Below are 21360 nucleotides of genomic sequence, written 5' to 3'. Positions count from 1 at the left end.
AGCTGCATAGCACAGGGAGATCAGCTCGGTGCTTTGTGACCACCTAGAGGGGTGGGATAGGGAGGGTGGGAGGGAGATGCAAGAGGGAGGGGGTATGGGGATATACGTATGCATACAGCTGATTCATTTTGTTATACAGCAGAAACTAACACACCATTGTAAAACAATTATACTCCAATAAAGATGGTTAAAAAAAAAACCTGGGTTGTGACAAAAATCTAATGTTTTTATCAGTGCATTTTCTTGAACAATGTCCTAAATAAGCCTACTTGAAGTAGGATTCTGTATTTCAATTTATTTTAAGAAAATCAACCTTCTGAAAAATTTAAGGATCTAATTGAAAAATGTGGCTTTTCAAATATCCTTTTTCTTTAGTCAGTAGCAATGAATGGTCACTCCAAATTGAATTCCAGATGGGCACCAAACTTGATCCCTCAAAGTGTCCTATTAACACTGTGAAGAATGGAGTGTGGATAGCTGTTGTGGAAGAGTGTCCCTGCTTTCAGGTGCTCTGATTGGCTTGGGGACCTCAGAGCTCTCATCTAAATGAAATATTCAAAGAATGGTGCTGTCTAATTAACAATAAAGTCTCTTTTGTTAGAATTGAGTGGAAAATTCCTTTTGTTTCTAAATCTTGAATGTTTTAAAAATTAATTCTCTATTTAGAGATAAGCAGAAATAAACTTCTATTTAAGGATATGGCTACTCTTCAGGTAATTGTTTTAAATCTGTATGTTCTCAAGGGATGATACTGTTGGTGTAGTTTTATGTGAATTGACTCAGTATATCCCCTAGAAGAAATGTGTTATGGATTGAATTGTGTCCTCCCTCCCACCCCCCGCCAAATATGTTGAAGTCCGAAGCCCAGGACCTCAGAATATGACCTTTTTGGAAATAGGGTCATTGCATATGTAATTAGCGAGGTCAAATTGGAGCATGGTGGCCCCTTAATCCAATGTGACTGGTGTCCATATAACAGGAGAAGACACACACACACACAGGGTGAATGCCATACAAAGATGGAGGCAGAGATTGGAGTGATGCATCATCCGTAGGCTAAGGAAGGCCAAGGACTTCTAGAGTCACCCAAAGCTAAGAATGATGTCAGAAACACATCCTCCTTTCACAACCTTCAGAAGGAACCAACTGAATCAACACCTTGATTTCGGAGTTTCAGCCTCCAGAACTGTGAGAGAGTAAATTTCTATTGTTTTAATCCACCCTGGTATTGTTACTGCAGCACTAGGAAACTACTTTTTAAGGGTCAGTTCTAACAGTACTTTTCTACTATTACCTGCGAGAAGCAGGAGAGCATGCCAGGGAATGGCAGTGAGTGGTTTAGAGCTGGGAGGGGGCAGGGAGCCCCTGGTTCACTGCAATCAAGAGCACCCTCCCAAAACACTCCTGTGGGCATCTCATGTCCCTCCCCTGCCAGCTCCACAGAAGCCTCTTAAGATAAATTCCACACTCCTGATATCATTGAGCCAGTTATAATGATCACATTTTCCCTCTAACTTTCTAGAGTATTCACTCTTGTGAACAGAATGTCTAACCACAAATTCTGAGTCATCAATTAGTTGAGTCCTTATACATTCCTTCATGTGCTACACTGAAAATGTCAAGTTTAAAGGTGTATCATGAGCAAAATTATACACAGATAAGGTGGATATAGCCAAAGAATACTGTGTGAGGAGTTAATAATTAGGGACGAAAGGAAATGATTTGTTTTCTTACCATTCTTCTTGTAGAGGGTGATTTTTGTAGTACCTTTGAAGTCTTGGGGCTTGTAACCTAAATAAAAAACATTTAGCCTTTAGGATTAATGTTGAGAAAACAAGCATATGCTGCTGTTGGAAGTGTAAACTGGTACAATCTTTATGGATAACATTTTGGCAATATTTATCAAATTATAAAATGCATATGCACTCTGACCCAACAATTCCACATCTATAACTTTATCCTTCAACTAGACTTCATTTGTGAGAAATGACATATGAACATGTTTATTCACCAATGCATAAACTTTAATAGCAAAATATTGGACACAATCTAGCTGTTCGATGATACGGGAATACTTAAATAAGTTTCAGTGTGTCTATGGAATATCATGCAGAAGAAGCAAAGAAGAAGGCTTGTGGACTGATGTGGAATAATCACCATGATTTCATAAGTCATTAAAGAAGATGCAGGACAGTGTTTCAAGTATGTTGTCTTTCATGCAAAAAAAAAGGGGGAAGACCATATATTCATATTTGCTTGTATGTCATAGTGCCTCTCTGGACGTATATGTACTTGTGTGTTCTTGTGCACACACATGCTGTCATTGGTGACATTACTTGTCTTCAGGAGGGGAAGTCAGAGATGGTCAACTTTCATTCTATAGTTTTTCCCCTTCTAATATTTTGAATTTTGTAAACTGTCAATGAATTGTCTATTCCAATCAAAGTCAAGAAGTGAAAACATGGTATAGTACAACAGAACTGAAGAAAGACTATTTCTTCATCTTTAAGCTCTTGCTTTCATGGTACTTATAGCTTTTTAAAATTGTACTTAGTTCTATTTATAATTAAAACATTAAAGCAACTGACATTCATAGAGCATTATACAGTTGACCCAGTGCTTTACATCCACATTATGTGAGTTGATGCTAATGACAACTCTGTGAAATAGATATCATTACTTCTTTCCCCAAATTGAAAAGTTTTTAAAAATTTTGTTGGAGTATAGTACAGTTGTGTTAGTTTCTACTGTACAGCAAAGTGAATCAGCTATATGTATACCCATATCCCCCTTTTTTTAAAATTTCTTCCCCATTTAGGTCACCACAGAGCGTTGAGCTCCCTGTGCTATACAGTAGGTTCTCATTAGTTATCTATTTTATACATAGTATCAGTAGTGTAAATATGTCAATCCCAATCTTCCAATTCATCACCCCCCCATCCCCCTTGGTATCTATATGTTTGTTCTCTGCATCTGTGTCTCTATTTCTGCTTTGTAAATAAGATCGTCTATACCAATTTTTTCATATTCCACATGAATGTGTAAATATTCGATATTTGTTTTTCTCTTTCTGACTTACTTCACTCTGCATGACAGAATATTGAAGCTCTGAGAAAGACTTTAATTTGCCCTGGCTCACAAAGCCTGACCTGACCTCAGCTTCAGCTCCACACATATCATACTTAGGCCACTGAAATTTTCCAGAATGAAAATGGCAGAGTAAGGACTCCAAAATTCTGTCCCTCCATAAAAGTGATGAACAAAATGCCAAAAACTGTCATTGTCAACTTCTTCAGAACTCTGAAACTAACCCAAAAGTTGAAACCTGGGTAGTGCTTAAGTAAGAAAAACTGAATCTTGATAAGAAGAGTGAACTTTGTGGCATTTTAACTTACACTTTCCCATCTCAGCTCCACAGTTCAGTGACAGCCTTAAAAATAACAGCCTGCATTCCTGGTACAGGTACTGAAGGGAGCAGAATGGACCTCATTCACAAAAAATTCTAATTATTTGTTCCCTGGAAGACTGGCTTGCCTTTATCTTGCCTAACTTGGAACTTGAGCAGTGCTAAAGTGGTGTAATATTGAAAACATTTACAGGCAAATGTTTTAATCACTGCTGCCTGATGCAGTGGGTAAGAGTTGGGGGAAAAAATAACTAACTAAAAATCTTGGGAGGCAAGCCTAGAAAATGAGATGCTTTGGGGAATAAGGTCTTTGAAATATTCCAACATATTCCTGAGAATCTAGGCGGCCATGGGCATGCCCAGGGCTGTACACATATTCAGGAAAGACCTGAAAAGAACTTAAACTCTCACCTCTGGCTGACCTTTAAGCTCTGTCCAAACAGGAACTGAAGGTTCAGGTCAAGTTGTAAACTGCCTGGCTGAATACTGAAGGTGTGTCAAGCACACGAACACACAGAGCTCGTCTGCAAAGACTGGGAGATTTTTTTGGTTTCAGATATTTAAGAAAAGCTCTGTGCAAACATCAGCTAACCACTAGGCTAATGGAACAGAGACTTCAGTAGCCACAATAAACAAAGAATATAGACATAACAAAATTAGTTCAGCAGAAAAGTCATGAACAAATAAATAACAGCTATAACAAGCAGCAACCATGGGGAGGGGGGAGAATCCAAAGCTGCCATATTTTAACATTCAAAATGTCCATTCTTCAATAAAAATTAAGAGACAGGCAAAAAAAATGGCAAGAAAATATGGCCCGGACTTCCCTGGTGGTACAGTGGTTAAGAATCTGCCCGCCAATGCAGAGGACACAGGTTTGAGCCCTGGTCCAGGACGAACCCACATGTTGCAGAGCAACTAAGCCCATGCACCACAACCACTGAGTCTGCGTGCCACAACTACTGAAGCCTAGAGCCCATGCTCCACAACAAGAGAAGCCACCGCAATGAGAAGCCCACACAGTGCGACAAAGAGTAGACCCTGTTCGCCGCAACTAGAGAAAGCTGCATACAGCAATGAAGACCCAATGCGGCCAAAAATAAATTAATTAAATTAATTAATTTTTTAAAAAAGAAAATATGGCCCATACACAGGAAAAAAAAAATTAGTGTCAGTAGTTTCAAAAGAAATTCCTTAGGGAAGCCTAGACATTGGACTTACTTGAAAAAGCTATTTTAAATACTTTAAAAGAACTAATGGAAACTGTGTCTAAAGAACCAAAGAAAACCATGAGAATGATATCTCACCAAATAGAGAATATCAAACAAAGAGAATACATCATAAAAAGAAACCAAAAAGAAATTACGGAGCTAAAAAATGTCCAATTGAAATGAAAAGCCTACTACAGAGGTTCAACAACAGATTTAAGAAAGAAGAAGAGGGAATTCCTTGGTGGTCCAGTGGTTAGGACTCTGCACTTTCACTGTTGAGGATCTGGGTTCAATCCCTGGTCAGGAACTAAGATCCCACAAACTGCATGATGTGGTCAAAAAAAAAGCAGAAGGAAAAAAATCAGCAAATCTGAAGACAGGTCATTTGAGGTTATCCAGTCTTGAAACAGGAAGAACAAAAAAATGAACAGAACCTAGAGGAACTGTAGAACAACACCAGCACACCAACGTACACACAGTTAGAGTTCCAGGAGTAGAGAGAAAGTAACAGAAAGAACGTTTGAAGGAACAATGGCTGAAAACTCCCCAAATTTGCTGAAAGACAATGATCTACATATCCAAATAGCTCAACAAACTCCAAATAAGATAAAATCAAAGAGATCCACACCAAGAAACGTCGTGATCACAATTGTCAAAAGACAGACATAAAGAGAGAATCTTGAAAGCATTAAGAGAAAAATCAATTCAAGTACAAGAGCTCCTCAATAATAATAGCTGATCTCCCAGCAGAAACCATGGAAGCCAGAAGACAGTGGGGTGACATATTAAAATTGTGAAAGAAAAAAAAAAAATACTGACAAGCAAAATTCCATCTGGCAAAACAGTCCTTAAAAAATGAAGACTGGGAGTTTGGGGTTGGTAGATGCAAACTATAACATTTAGACACTCCCTTGATAAGCAAAAGCTGAGACCTACCTTAAGAGAAATGCTAAAGAGAATCCTTCAAACTGAAATGAAAGGACACTAGATAGTAACTCGAATCCACATGAAGAAATAAAGAATATCAGTAAAGGAAATTACTTAGGAGAATATAAAAAGCAATATAATGTATTTTTTGTTTATAACTTCACTTTTCCCTTATCTAACATAAAAGACAACTACATGACAATTATAAATTTATGTCAATGGGCACACAATTTATAAAGCCGTAATATGCAGCAATAACAGCATAATGTGGGGGGACAGAAGAATATAGGTAGAAAGTTTTTATATACTTAAAGTATATTAGTATGAATAGATTGTTATAAATTAAGATGTTACTTATAATCCCCAGGGCAACCACTAAAAAGATGATTCAAAAATATATAGCAAAAAACAACAAAACAATTAAAGTGGTATACAAGAAAATATCTATTTTACACAAATGAAGGCAGTAATGGAGAAACTGAGGATTAAAACATGTAAGACATATAGCCAAAAATGAAATAACTGAAGGGAAAAATAGAAAGTTCTACAATAGTTGGAGACTTCAATACTTCACTTTCAATAATGGATAAAAGAAGTAGGTAGAAGATCAGAAAGAAAACAGAAGACTTAGACAACACTATCAACCAACTAGATCTAACAGACATATATAGGACAATGAGAGCAGAATCCATTCTAAAGTACACATAAAACACTGTTCAGGATAGATAGTATGTTAGACCACAAAACAAGTTTCAGTGAAGTTTAAAATATCAAAATAATACAAAGTATGTTACATAACCACAATGGAATAAAATTAGAAATCAGTAACAAAAGGAAATTTAGAAAATTTACAAATATGGAAATCAAACAACATATACCTAAATAACCAATGGACCTAAGGGAAATTAGAAAACAACTTGAAATGAACAAAAATGAAACACAACACACCAAAACTTACTGGATGGAGGAGAAGTAGTGCTCAGAGGAAAAGTTATAGATGTAATGCCTAGGTTAAAAAGAAAGATCTCAAATTAATAGCCTAATCTTCCACCTTAAGAAACTAAAAAAGCCAGCTAAACTCAAAACAAGCATAAGGAAGGAAACAATAAAGATCTGAGTTTTAATAAGGACTAGAGAATAACAAAAAATAGAGAAAATAATGAAACAAAAGTTGGCTCTTCAAAATGACCAATGAAATGGGCAAACCCTTGGTTAGATTGACGAAGAAAAGAGAGAGGATTCAGATTATTAATCAAGTGTATAACTGGGGACATTACTACAAACTTTATACAAATAAAAAGGATTATAAGAGAATACTATGAACAATTTGTATTTCAACAAATTAGATAATCTAGATAAAATAGATAAAATCCTAGAAACACACAAACTGTCAATACTAACTCAAGAAGAAATAGAAAATCTGAATAGAGCTATAACAAGTAAAGAACTTAAGTCAGTAATCCAAAAAAAGAAAAAATTCCTACAGAGAAAAGTCCAGGACCAGATGGTTTCACTGGTGAATTTTACCACACATTTAAAGAAGAAGTAATACTAATCTTTCTTAAACTCTTCCAAAAAATTGAAGAGGAAGGAGCACTTCCCAACTCATTCTATAAGGCCAGTATTACCCTGATACCAAAGCCAGACAAAGACATAGCAAGAAATGAAAAACTACAGACCAGTGTCCCTTATAAAAGTTGATGCAAAAATTCTCAACAAAATACTAGAAAGTCAACATAGAGTTGCCATATGACCCAACATATGCCCAAGAGAAATGCAAAACAAATGAAAAAAAAAGAAGTGAAATACTGATACATGTTACAACATGGATGAACCTTGAAAACATTACACTAAGTGAAAGATGTCAGACACAACATGCCACATAGTACATGCTTCCATTTATATGAAATGTCCAGATAGGTAAATTCATAGAGCTAGAAAGTAGATAAGAATGTGTCAGGGATTGTGGGGAGGGGGTAATGGGGAGTAAATGCTTAATTGGTATGGGGTTTCTTTTGGGGGGTGGTAAAGATAGTCTGGAATTAGATAGTGGTGATGGTTGCACAACTTTGTGAATATACTAAAAGTATATACTAAAATTTATACATTTTGAAATAGTTAAAATGGTAAATTTTATATTATGTGAATTGTTTTCTCAAAACAAAAATTTTTTTCCCAAATTTAATGTGCTGGTTCTAGTTGATCTGAAGTCACTTTGCCTATAATCAATGAGAGAACACAGCCTGTTTGTGATAAATCAATTAGCAATACTCCTACTTTACTGCCTTGGGATTTACTATTCCTTTCCCTGAATGAACTTTCCCCTCCTTTCTCCCTTCTAAATGCTACTACCCATCCTTGAAGATGCAGCTCAAATGCCACTTCCTCCGTGAAGTCTCCACACTTTCCACGTTGGAGCACATTTCTTTCTCCTCTGCATGATTCCCGGCACACTGTCTGCATGACACATTTCACACTGAATGCATAATCATGGCTCTTGCGTACATTTCTCTACCAGATATTTCTCTACTAGATATACGTTCCTTTAAGGACAAAGTGAGTTTCCTGTATCTCTGCATCCTCCTCAAGGTCAAATGCTATGCCTCATGATCATCCTCAAATTAAAGCAATAAAGATAATTCTAAAGCCTGTTTCCATTATCCATCTCCACACAAACAACTGCGCTAAGGCAAAAATTCTCTGAAATGTAATGAATTTACACAAAACGACTTGAGGATTAGATATTCTTTTAGTATCCAATCACTACAGAAATCTCTATCTCTACTTATTAGATATATTGACTACTGGATTGCCCTTAAATCCGGTTCACAGGGACTGAAATGTTGACTTTCAGCATTTGTAAGAACCATTTTGCCCTTAAGTAATCTTCATGACAGAGATAATTCAAAAACTTCAACTGCAAAGCACATAATTCAACAAAATGGAAAGACTACAGTACTCTGTCATGAACACAATTTCCACAATGTTTATAGTTACAAGACTGACACTTTATGAGAATACAACAATTTTGGTTCTAAATTACAAGCTATTTTGTGCATCACTGTGAGAAATAAGAGCCTGGGTGGTCATGATATTTGTGCATTTAATTTAGTTATTACCCCTCGTTCTATGGTCTTCCTCCTTAGCAGCTTTTTGACACTTGGAAGCTGTTTCTTTAACAACATTGTGGCTTCATTCATTCTTCTGACTTGAGCGATTAAGAAAGATGGAACCTGGAGAAGAAACAGAGCTTGACTAGAAGGAAAACACTTGAGTTAAACCTCCCTGGTAGAGTCTGTCTTCTGGCCACTCAGTATCCAGGAACCAGGAACTGTGGTTCTGTCCTCGTAAAGATTAGGAAAACCTATGAGGACTCCTGTTTAAAGGAAAATGTGTTTGGGAGCAGCCTTAAGGAATGATAAAGATGCCACCAGCAACCTGGGATTACTGTCTCCCACCTCTCCCTGTGCCTGAGGGCACTGCTTGCTCATGAGTCTTTACATCTCCTGGGCGCTAGCAGACACAAGAACATCCTAGTCATCACATTGTCACTCACCTTCCACAACATCTCCTGGTACTTTAGCATCAAGCGGATGATGTGGGCAGCGGTGTTTGCTAAGAGTAATTCTTCACAGTCAGAATGTTTGCTTCTACTGAAGAAAAGATTTGGTGCCATTATAGTAGAAATGTTCCATATACTCATTCGGTTTTTTGATTCGTTGGCAATGACCTTATTGAAGAATGTCATGAGGGCCTGATAGGAAACAGCACGGTGTCACTCTAGTCATTGTAAATTAGGAAAAGGCATCACTGATTACTATCACTCATTTCTATACCCGTTCACTGGGCCTCTGGAAAATTGTCGGAGCTACAGAATGGTTGAATGTGTCATGTTTCCCCTCTAACTGCTTAAAAGTGCTAATGAGAAATGTGAAGAGTTTTTTCATTTCTCTGCTTCATAAAAGTAGCTCCATTTTTATGGAATTTGTTATGTTGGGATCTCTATAAATAATAGTTTGCATTTTCTTATTTTCTTTTATCTTAAACAAGCTTGACAAATATTAAAATTAAACAGTAAACAAGGGAGAGAAAACACTACAGCTCAAATAAACATGAAATGCAGTTTTGTCGTGAAGGAAGAAAAGTAATTCACCCTTAATTTAAGGCATTACTGTTAAAAACTATTTTCTGTTTCCTTGGGAATGGAAAGTCCATTGAAAAAATGAGTTTTAAAATAAATAAGTTATGAAATAAATGTCATGGGGATATAACATACAGCATGGTGACTATAGTCAATAATATGCTATTGCATATTTGAAAGTTACAAAGAGAGTAAATCTTAAAAGTTCTCTCAAGAAAAAAATGTTTGTAATGGTGATGGAGATAACAAGATTTCCTATGGTCATCATGTTGCAGTGTATACAAATATCAAAACATTATATTGTTTACTTGAAATTAATATATGTCAATGATACCTCAATAAAAAATTTAAAATAAAGTGAATAAAAAGAAAAAAAATTAAAGAATAAAAACAACAAAATGAGTATCTCATTCCTCAGTTCAAAAATATCTCAATCGAAAAGCTGAAAACTTTCACGTTTTGGGTGTCATTTTTGTATTGCCTTTCAATTTTGGAATCTTCAGCAGACCAAAGGGAAATGATTACATGCACCTGTGCTCAGCATTGAAAAAAAAATTGAGAAAGCTTAATAAAAGTTTGGCTGAGCCACCAAAGTATAAATGCCTATCAGAACTTTCTGAAATTCACCAAGAGGACTGAAATCCTAAAAGGAGATGCTCTTTGGTTTTCCAAGTTTGAATTCTGCTATAGTATGTGTAATGAGAAAATGGACAGCACATACTAGTGGTAATAGCTAACATTTATTTGAGGGTGTACTGTGAGCCAGGCATTATTCTTAGCACTTTATATACTTCCACTCATTTTATCATCATTCCAAACCCTGTGAGGTAGGTACTATTATTGTTTTCCAGATGAGGAAACTAAGATGGGGAGGGATTAAGTAGCTTTGCCCAGTGTCACTTAATTAAGTGGCAGAGCCAGGATTTGATCCAAGGAAGCCTAATTCTTGAGCCAGATATCTTGACCTCTACAACACACTAGCTTTAATCTTCATTCCAGTCACAATTCAGAATAGAAGGGGGAGGGAGGAGGAGAGAGAGAGACAGAGAGGATCTTCTATTAGAAATGTACTGAATTCTTTGATAATTACTACATTCTTAGTTATATGAAAGGGGAAATGACATTTTGACTCAGATATCTGATACTAGATTCATTTCTTTGGATTAAAAAAAAAGCATTGTTCAGACAAAGCCAAACCAAAAAAAAAAAAAAAAAAAAAAAAGTAAATCTCCAGCTTTTGATAAGTTACCAAATTGTATTAAAACAGACATTCTTATGCCTTTGCCAATCCCCATTCTTGGTTGGAGGATATAATATAATTGACATAGATGGTTTCACTTGGTAGGAGGAAAGGTCCTCACCAAACTGAAATGTCTGATGAGGTAGCACGAAGACTCATCTTTGTTTTCAGCATCATGTTTACTGGCCTCAAAATTTTAACTCTTTCCAACTCATCCTCACCTCAATTTCACTTTAAAGATTCCAAGCACCTGTGGTACTTGGGTTTCCTATTGTATACAGAATCATTATCAAAACAGCAACAGAAACTTTGATTTTTACAAACATAAAGCAGAGAAATGAATTTGAAATAAAAGGAGGGATATTTGGGATGGAGAACTATGGAATACAATTCTATCAAATGTTCTATTTTATATTAATGGAGAAATCACTTTTCTGAGCTTAATTTTCTTAATCTGGAAAATGGCAAGGTCCTATCAGGTGATCTGTAAAATTCTGGGATTCTATAATTCTTTAAATTGAATTATGATAAGACATGAACATTCTAGAAATTTTATTTAAAGCAGGGGTTTCATTCACTTCTGACATTATTCCATTTAAGTCTTCCATCTTTGCTTCTTCCTCCTACTCCTAACCCTCGCCCAGTGCCTGGCACACTGTAGATGTTCAACTTCTCTTAACAGATTCAAGGAACAAAACAAATGTTTAAAGAAGATTCCAGGATTCACATTCTTTCCTGGCTTCCTCAGGAGAACAGCGGTGGGAACAAGGCAAGGCAGTGGGTTTGCTGCAGGCTCAGCTGGTTGGTAAGTTGTCCTCTCAGTTTTCATTTTTCTACCTGAGCCATTTCCTCTGACCAATAAGAGTCAATGACAGACCATAAGGTCGATACAACATACCTGTGCTGTGTCCCTGTTGGCCTCAGGCAGTGCCATGATCATGAGGTGTAAGGCTTGAAACTGTACTTTGATGTGAGGCCCTCCTAACAAGAAAACAGAAATAACCACACATTTTGAACAACGCTGATGCATTCTGACAGCATTTCTTGCTAACATCTGGTGGCACAGGAGGGCCCTGACAGCTTTCAGTGGTAAAGACTCAGGTTTTGTAAAGACTCAGGTTTTGTGACCGACAATGTAAGTCTGTTCACTTGGACAGGAGCCTCAGTCTATCAACTCCTTTTTAGCATCCTAGGATGCCATTGTAGGGGCAGGTGGCCAACAAGATCCTCAAAATTATTCTGGATCTGTATAACATTTCTCATTTCAGAGATCTTGCTTTACTTTTATGCTATAAACAGTTGGCTTGTAGCTCAATTCAAGAGAAAATAAATTTTATTTCCATACGATGAGGCAGCCAAGCATAATAATTAGGAGCAGAGATTCTAGAACCAGATTCAAATTCTGCATGTACTATTTAGTCACTGAGTGACCTTGGGCAGGCTATTTAACCCCTGTTGCTTCTATTTTATCATCTGTAAAATGGGAATCGTCATCATACCTACCTCACTGGGCCATTATGAAGGTTAAATGAGCTAATGTATGGAGTGTTTACATCAGTACCTGCATATAGTTACCTCCATAGGTGTTTGCTCTTGTTATTATGATCAGTGACATTTATTTTAGCTCTTAAATGGACATGAAGGGAAGGTAACCACAGTTGGATCTTTGGAGATCCAGTAGATGGCACCAGAGGGTTGGTATTCTACTACTGTGTGTTCTCAATATTGGCTCTTTTCCCATTTTAGGGAAAGGATTTTAGGAAATCTATCCACAACTGGATAATTCACAGCCAGCTGGGCTGAAAACGTAGGGTATTCCAGAGCATCCAGGTCTTTGCCTGTTCTCTCTGTATTCTCCCCAAAATGGTCTCTTGGTAGGAAGGTCCTGCAGGGAAGCATGACGTTCTGTAATCCCCGGGGAGCTCTCAAGTTGAAGGAAAATCTATCCATTTACGACTCAGTGGATAAAGGCAGTCAGCTGCCTATAGAGTTACTTAGCTTTACAGTAGTGGAAACATTCTCGTGACAAACTACTAGGTCACAGGAGGTCATGTGCATCCGAGTTAGGAGTAAATGATTATTGTGTGTAACCACATAATGAAGGAACAGTTGGGAGGAGTATTTATAGGCTCATATATTGTCTCAGCACAATCCCCATGTGGATTTTTAAAAATGTATGTCAAATTTGTAAACAAAAATGACACAGGTCCAGGTTGTTTTTGAAAATGGCTAATGCACACTGATGTGAGTTTGCCTGAATAACAGGCACTACCAGGAGTATATCTCAGTACAAAGCATTTGGGGACAGATAAGACATTATTTTAGTGCATAAATTGCAGGCTAAGGGCTGTCTATAATTTTCCAGTGCAACCCAAAAAAACCTCGGGGGGAAACAATAGAGGCAGATGCAGGCTCTCTATTTCCATTAATTCCAGATAAATTACAAAGTTCCCTTTAAGATTAAAAATCTAAACTGGCAAATAATCCATTTTCATTTTGCTTAGGAAACCCGGCCGTACACTGTTTTGTGGTTAATAGTTTTGTAGTTAATTCATTTATTGCACCCTAGATAAGAGTCATTTTTTTCACTCCTGAGGTCATTATTTTCTCAGAAAGTTATTAAACTTTTCATGAAAGTATCTAAGGTTTGATTGATGAACTATTAGTCTTTTAATTTTATGGGCAATTTTTGGACCAAGTTTGAAAAGAGAAAGTAATTACACTAGTGGAAAAGACTACATTCTTTGACCTCCATTTTAGAGTAAATACAGGGGCAGCTTAAACACATAGATGTCCACAGTTCTTGCCTTCAGAAAATCTCATTACAACTAGAGCTTACGCCAGGTGGCAAAAAGGCCATTCTTCCTGATGGCAGCAGTCCAGAACTTTGGGCTTCCTGTGGGGTTGGCTAGTTATCAAATCAATCACGGCAATATAGTATTTTTCACTTTCAAAGTCATACAAATAAATGTGGATTGTCCTGTGAAACTTTTCAGGATATTTTCCAGATTCTCTCCCTTCATTTAAGTGTACTGGTTTCAACATCTGAATAATGATATTAAGAAAAACTAAATATGATTTCCTTCTTAAATATGATTCTCCAAACAGGTCTTACATGGTGATTGACTCCTCCTTGAATAATTCCATAAGGCCAAAAAAAGAAAAACTAAAACAAAAAAATCCTCTGTGGCACCATTTGTTTCGATGAATTGTTCAGTATATAAACTGCAGATCAAAGTGAAGTTAAGACATCTGCAGCCCATTTTCCAGGACAGCAAACTTTACAGAAGATCCTGTGTTTTTCTGACTTAGAAATAGAGGGAAGGAGTTCTGTTTCTGGTATGGCTGAGTAAGCTCTTACCCAATCAACCCTCCTTAAGACAACTGCACACTCTGGACAAAGTACAAAAAACAACTACCTGAGGCAGTGGAGAATGAACAAAAGCAGGCAGATTTAGGAGGGCATTGGACACTTGGCATTAGAGAATGACACAGGGAGAGTGTCCAATTTCCTGGCTTTTAGTTTGAGGTCAGGCCACAGACAGCAATGGCGTGAGGTGGCTGAAATTCCAAAAGAAAACCGCAATCTTTCTGGCCTGAACAAAGAGAGGACAGGGTTCAGGATGACCACAGCCACTGGGAAGTTATGGGGAATCCCAGAAAGGAAAGGTCAAGAGATAGAAGGCCCTAATTCTGGTGTAAAATCCACCCAAATGTTGGCTCACCTCATAAACCATGCATATGTGGAGTAGCACAGGAAAGTATTAAATAGCAAATTGTCTGCTTAAATACAAACAAAAAACAAAACTAACCAAAAAACCCCCACTCCTTGGAGAAATATTACAGAACACAGAGTTTCCAAAACAATATTCACAAGGTTCTGGATACAGTTTAAACTTACTTGACATAAACAGTGACCCATTTTCAAGGGAAGAGACAGTCAACAGAGACAACCCTCAGATGACCCAGATGTTGGATCTAGTTATGAAGCAGCTATCATAACTATGCTCAATGATATGAAGGTAAATATGCTTACAATGAATGAAAAGATAGGGAATGTCAGCAGATAAATAGAAAATAGTTTTAAAGTAGCAACTGGAGATTCTAGAACTGAAAATATACAATATCTGAAATAAAAAAGAATGAAGAGAACTAGTTCTCTCTTTCTTTCATAAAACAAAAATACTACATCATACAAAGAAAAGAGATACTGGTCACAGAATGTCAATTAAAGCTTAGAAAAGGACTGCCTTGTCTTATCATATTCTTTTCTCTGAAGACACAGTGGATTATTTTATGAATTTGGTTTACTTAAAATTTTTAAAGATTTAGAACCAACTAATTTTTAGGACAAATATTGTCATACAACTTAGGATGTGACTATTATTTTCTATGATTGTGATTTTAAGGATTTTATACTTCTGGTCAACCTGCAGAAGGTTGTAAACTGGCAGATACAGGTAATACTTGCTACGCTCATGTAGTGCTTTAAAATTTGAATTTGTGGCTGACATTTTCAAATGAAGAGTTTCATCATTAAAGCCTGGATATTGGCTTTCACTCCTGCATGGTAACCATCATCCAGAGCTGAGCAGTGGCCAACCTCTTTATATGGAATATGTCCTCTCAATCTGGCCACAGTCCCTTTCTATCCATATAGAATCACCATTTACTTAGCATGCTTATACATATTTAGACTTGTGACTCCTGAATTCCTCAGGTTGGTAGTCAAAGCCCACACTATGTAGCCTCATCCTACTTTTCTAAATTTCTCTCATCACACCTTCTTCAATATTCAACCTTTAGGATGAAATTACTGTCTGACTGCCAAATACAACGCACACTGTCCAGTTTCTATACTTTTTATCCAAGTACCACAGTTAAGGCCTCATCTATGGGACTTTTTAAGTTTCAGAAACACTATTTGATACTGTAATTTTCAGAGACAAAACACCTTCTTACTGCATGCTACATCATCAGACCCAGGACCTCAGATTTAAAGAAGGGAGAGATCTTATATTTTCTGAAGGACTATTATACACCAGGCACTATCCTAGATGTCTTCATTCAATACCCACAACAACCCTGACAAGTAATTATTATCTGTAATTTACAAGTGCAGCAGTGCAGCTCAGAAAGGTTGACTGCATAGTTAACAGATGGTTGAGCAGGAATTCAAATCTCAAGAGCCAGGTCTTTCTTAACCCTCTCTGCCTTTTAATGACTATAAAACCCTCTAAATTATATCAACCAGACTCAGAAATATAAACATGTGAAGAGATGACAGTTTACCATCAAACTCAATAGTTCATCAAGCAGTACCAGGAAATGGCAAATCTATACATTTATGATCACATCTGATTATGCATCTTTCTTCTGCTGTGTGCCACTTTATTGACTTTGTATCTTAGTCCATTCACACTTAACTTCTTCCACCTACTTTCCATTAGAGTGATGAAAGCAGGTATATATTCCACAGGGAAGAGAGAGGTGGGTAGTTCTCTGAAAAATGCTTTCAACATTACTGCAGCTTCTCTGTGGCACATCTTCTCCCATTTAAACTTATCAGTATTAAACTTGGCATCCAGTTCTTCACGGTATTGCTGAAAATCAAGGAAAACAGTGAGTTTTACCACCTGATCCTCCCTCTTTAAAAACTGTCATTACATAAACTATTTTTGTAATTAGATAGAGAAGCCAATATCTACTAAGCTTATCTTTTCTCAACATGATTAAAGAACTGAAATAGCTATTTCTGAATATATATTTTTTAAGTTTTCTAAAATCCTTTTAGAATAATGTTAATCTTAAAATAATTTGCCATCTACACAAATACAAAAGTTCTTTACTCAGATCATAGTTTCATTTATATGGTTTTGGCAGAATACTGCCTATGCCCACATCATAAATGCACTGCTAGATTTTGACAAAGCCTCCACTTCCCCCTTTTTTTTCAATGATCCCTTCCTTCTGCCACCCTGTCTTCTGTTTCTAAATTAGATCAAGAATGTGTGCCTCTTGGCTAGTTCACATACAGAATGAGAAATATCCCAACAAAGGAACTCTGACCTCACTGCAACATGCACACCAATGATATCTTCCTGGAGCAGTTACAGCAAAGTTTTATGCCAGGACGTGCACCTGTCTTCCACACGTCTGCATGTTTGCCCAATCCTTCGTAAGGTTGGGAACACTGTGTAAATACTTTTTAAAAAAATCACTAATGGTCCTTAAGTTTTGCTTGGGTTATACATTTTACATTATTAGTTCATTTGATGACCAGTGCCCCCCATTCTACTGCTCCCTTGAATTAAGAGTTTACCAGTAATACCAGGCAGTTATAGTCAGTTTCCCAACTGACAATAACTGCTTCAAAAAGGATTCTTAAAAATAAATAAATAAATAAAGGGAAAACTCTGAAAATCCTTAAGGCCTTTGCTTTATTCTCATGAGACGCCTAAGTCTTCCAGCCTTGAAGATGTAAGAGAAGCTAGAGAACGACAAGGTGAGATTTATCTTTTCTGACAGGCAGGCAGAAGGTGATTTGGGGGAGCTCGGAGCTTGGCACTGGCTGGGGAGCAGGCTAGAGATGAAGAAAGCAGTTATTGGGCTAGGGCACCATTTCTGGTGATGGATAATCGAGGACTAACCTGGATAAGCAGCTGTAGGATAGGAAGAAGAGGAGGTATTTAAGAAACGCCTAGGAGGGAAAATTCTCAAGAATCAGTAATGGATTGAACATGAGACTCAGAGGGAGAAATACAAGTCCAGGATGACTCTCAGATTGCTAGCTGGAGTAACGGGCAGACGGAGGTGTTGTTAACAGGAAATAGAAGGGGAGGAGGAAATGTTTTCCGCCAACTGCCTGGTACCACTGCCATAAAGCAAAGGGGAAACTGTTTTTCAAGTGGGCAGGAAGCCCTGGCAAGAGCAGGATAATTCAAATCCACTGCCCACAGACCTGTGCCACAGGAAGTTACCTGAAACACTAAGGTGATTCTAACCTGTCACTACTTCCCTGCCATCTAAGAGGCAACATGGCACCAGGGTCAAGGGCAGACTCTACAGCCACGTTCTTTAGGTGTTTATCCCAATTCCACAACTGCCTAGTTGTACGCCTGTGAGGTTTCTCGCTCCATAAGAGGGATATTAGGGATTTCCCCAGCGATCCGGTGGTTAAGACTCCACCTTCCAAAGCAGGGGGCGCGGGTTCGATCCCTGGTCGGGGAACTAAGATCCCACATGTTGTGTGGTGCAGCCAAAATTTTTAAAAATAAATAAATAAAATAAAGTAAAGAGCAATAATATATTTTTTAAAAAGATGGATATTAAAACAACCTCACAGAGATTAAATTGGATACTACAATGTAGAGCTCAGGGGGCAGGGCCTGCGTACAGAGAGCGCTCAGGAAATGCTGGCTGCACTTACCCTCCCCTCATCTGGGTCTGCTACAACCTCTAGTGTTATTACTACGGGAAACCCATGTGTATGTGGTGTGGATACTCGGGTAATAACAGCACTCCTTGTCTAGACGGCCAGCGTGAGACAAATGGAGAAGTTTGGACCAGAGCACAGTGGAAGTAGGAACAGAGCTGACATGTCCACGGTGGTCCTAAACATGAAGCCATATGAACCAGGGGCTGAGTCTTCCTTGCCAGAGACATGTACATGTTAAAGAAAGTCATGCTTTCTGTCCACCGTTAATGAGAACACCAGGCAAGGGTCAGGAGCCATGTCCTTCAATCTCCTCTGCGCAAATATCTAACCTGCTTCCAATTCTGAGGTAATTTTATAAAAATGCAAATAACCTGCTTTCAGCTTCAGAAACCAGTTCAGGAAGGGAAACCAGCAGACCAGGTAACATCACTGTAAAACATTTGGAGCAGCCTCCGTATAATTGAAACGAGTCAAAAAAGAAAACCGTGCATGTCAAACCAGTCTGCCTTCTTCCATGAAATATATTCCCTGGTGTTTGGCTCAAATTTCTGTCATTTTTGGAAAAGAAAATCACTGGAAACACCAAAGCATTAAATTGGTTCCAAATGATCTGAGGCCTCACATCCAGGAATGTGCTGGGCAGTTATGTGCCCCATGTGGCTAAAACCAGCAGCGTCCCCCAGGGCTGCTCCCCTGTGAGTCTAACCAGGACTTGAAAGCACAACCCAGGCTGGCTTCTTCATAATGATACCTTAGTGTTAGTGTCATCCACTTGGCACAATTTGAGGATCATTACAATGTTTTTTTTTTTTAACTTTCTTTCCCCAAGCACATTTGTAGAAAAAACAGTCTAACAGATGAAAAAATTTTTTAAAGTCTAAAGTTTGAACAAAGAAGATAAATAAAGGCCCCTTTACTATATCAAGTTACATTGCCTTTCTAACTGCAATATCCCCCTGTTTCTGTTCACTGGCCTGGAGTTCTTTCACATTGGCTTTCTTGGAGCTCAAACCACGAAAACATCTGGATTACATTTTTCAGACTAATAAGAGATGGAATAAATAGGCTAAAACTACATAAAACCTATTAAGGGCCAAAAGGGACTTTTACCTAAATGTGGTTCAGGAATGCATGTGCCTATTAGAACACGTAAAATGAATTATTGGCCTTTGATAAGTATTTTTCAGTCAAAGATTAGCTAAAGAAAAGCAACTTGTGCTATGATGTTAAAATTCATACACACAAGAAATGTTGTGTAATGTCTCCTTTTGATTATTTTCAAAAATAGAATTTAAAGTCATATCCATTATGTTCCCCCTACACACACACACACACACACACACACACACACACAGAGTAAGAGTCAGTAAGAATATGCGCGAATACAACTTCCCTATTATAGAGGGAGGTTTAGAGGGATGGAGTCTAATTCTGTTTAGGAAATTCATTTTCCTGACTTCATTTTGGTTCTCTGACTCTACAGATATAATCACAAAGACTTAACCAAAACTAGTAACAGCTTCTGTCCTCAGATTTAGGATACATTTATTTAGAAATATATATAAAAACCATTACCTGTGAGAACCTGAAACAAAAAGTAGATCCCATTTAGAGAGTACAAACCTTAAGGAACCATTAGGAATTTTCCTGCCTTCCAAATGAACTTGTGCCAGTATTTAGTAATTTCTACTCCCAGGGAAGTCACAACTCCCCCAAATGTGCTGACCCCTCTGTCACTGGCAAAGTGCAGAACACTGCTCAGGTCTCCCTTCAAAAAAGAACTGGCTGTTCATCGGCAAAAAATGCACGTAGCTGACTCCCCAGCTCCTGGCACCTTCTGATTGGCCTCAGGCCCTTCCCTGCAGGCAGCCCCAGCAGTGACAGTGCAGTGTGGGGCTGACAGGGCACAGGGAGAGAGTCCCACCTGCACCTGGTCTGAGGTTCAGCCCACCCAAGCCCACCTCCTCCCCCTTGATCCTTGAAAAGCATGGTCCCCCAATAACCGTCTTCTACTCCTAGCTCTGTCCCAACACCTGCTTTCTGGAGCTTCCAATAGACACAGCCTGTTTATTCTCAGTTTCCCCTTTGACAAATATCTCGTCCTACGTCTATATAAAAACTCTGAGACTTCTGATACAACTAGAATTTCCCAAAACATGTGCCCAAATGAATTAGTGAAGAGATGCTTTCCTGTCCCTACACAATTCCTTTTACTAGTTCAAACACAACCAAGTTCACTTTTCCCTCTCCCCGAGATTTTTTTTCTCAAGGATTCATTATTGAGAACTGCTCATGTTTCCATGTCCACCCACCAGGGAGTGTGCAGGGCAGGGAGGGACTCTTCATTGTGGATGTGCACCGGCACACAAAGTGGGATATCTTACTGGAAATTTATGAGAAAAGCTTTTATTTTCTAACAATTTTTTTTTTGCTGTACTTGGAAGAGTTCCCCACCATACAGAAGTAGGAAAGTAAAGGAATTCACAGTGCATGGGTGGTTTTATATGTAGAAACTAACATTACCTTAAATGGATTTGGGTTTTAGAACTGCTGAGTGAGTGTTCTAGTACTGCTGAGTGAGTGTTCTAGTGGTTACAGCCATTCCTACAATTCTTATAAAGACTTCCATCAAAAGGAAAGCCAAAGAATGTTTCTAAGTTTGAAGCAATTGACAATGGAAATCAGGGATCATCTAATACTGGCTTAGTGAATTCCATGACTGAGAGGAACACAAAAAAGCTCAAGTGTTTAACACAAAAAACAATGATGGGACATTTCAACTTTACCAAATTAAAGACAAGCAGCAGTTTTTGATAGTGAATTGATGTGTTCTTTCATTGTTGTTGGCTTTTTATTGTTGTTTTAGTTTAAAGGAATATACAACTCAGGATCATGGAACATAGGTATTGAGGAAAGCTCTGTAGGGCCAAGTGATAGTATCAAAAAAACAACAACAAACAACTAGACACACCTGATGCCTGTGTGAACTTGGGTCTA

The 21360-nt window shown here is 37.8% G+C and overlaps 1 protein-coding gene across 6 annotated transcripts in view; it reads right to left on the bottom strand.

Moving 5' to 3' along the window:
* The window catches only part of ARHGAP28 (Rho GTPase activating protein 28), a 149685-nt gene that overhangs the window by 7434 nt on the left and 120891 nt on the right, over positions 1-21360 (bottom strand). For 5 of the 6 annotated variants that reach the window (XR_009331365.2, XM_059039835.2, XM_059039833.2 and 2 more), the window contains 5 exons: positions 16366-16528; positions 11824-11906; positions 9101-9298; positions 8664-8777; positions 1735-1791 (listed from right to left, as the gene is read on the bottom strand). Coding sequence is in view for 5 of the 6 variants with exons in the window: in XM_059039835.2 (XP_058895818.1) it covers positions 1735-1791; positions 8664-8777; positions 9101-9298; positions 11824-11906; positions 16366-16528 (615 nt within the window). In the remaining variant the exon portion in view is untranslated. Of the gene's footprint in view, positions 1-1734; positions 1792-6500; positions 6551-8663; positions 8778-9100; positions 9299-11823; positions 11907-16365; positions 16529-21360 lie in introns of those variants that run through there. The other variant, XM_067016100.1, reaches the window with a different exon arrangement.

The sequence above is a fragment of the Kogia breviceps genome, chromosome 15 (assembly GCF_026419965.1).
Source record: "Kogia breviceps isolate mKogBre1 chromosome 15, mKogBre1 haplotype 1, whole genome shotgun sequence".
Classification (NCBI taxonomy): domain Eukaryota; kingdom Metazoa; phylum Chordata; class Mammalia; order Artiodactyla; family Physeteridae; genus Kogia; species Kogia breviceps.
The sequence above is the reverse complement of the archived record's forward strand: the minus strand, read 5'-3'. Positions and strand labels throughout refer to the sequence as shown.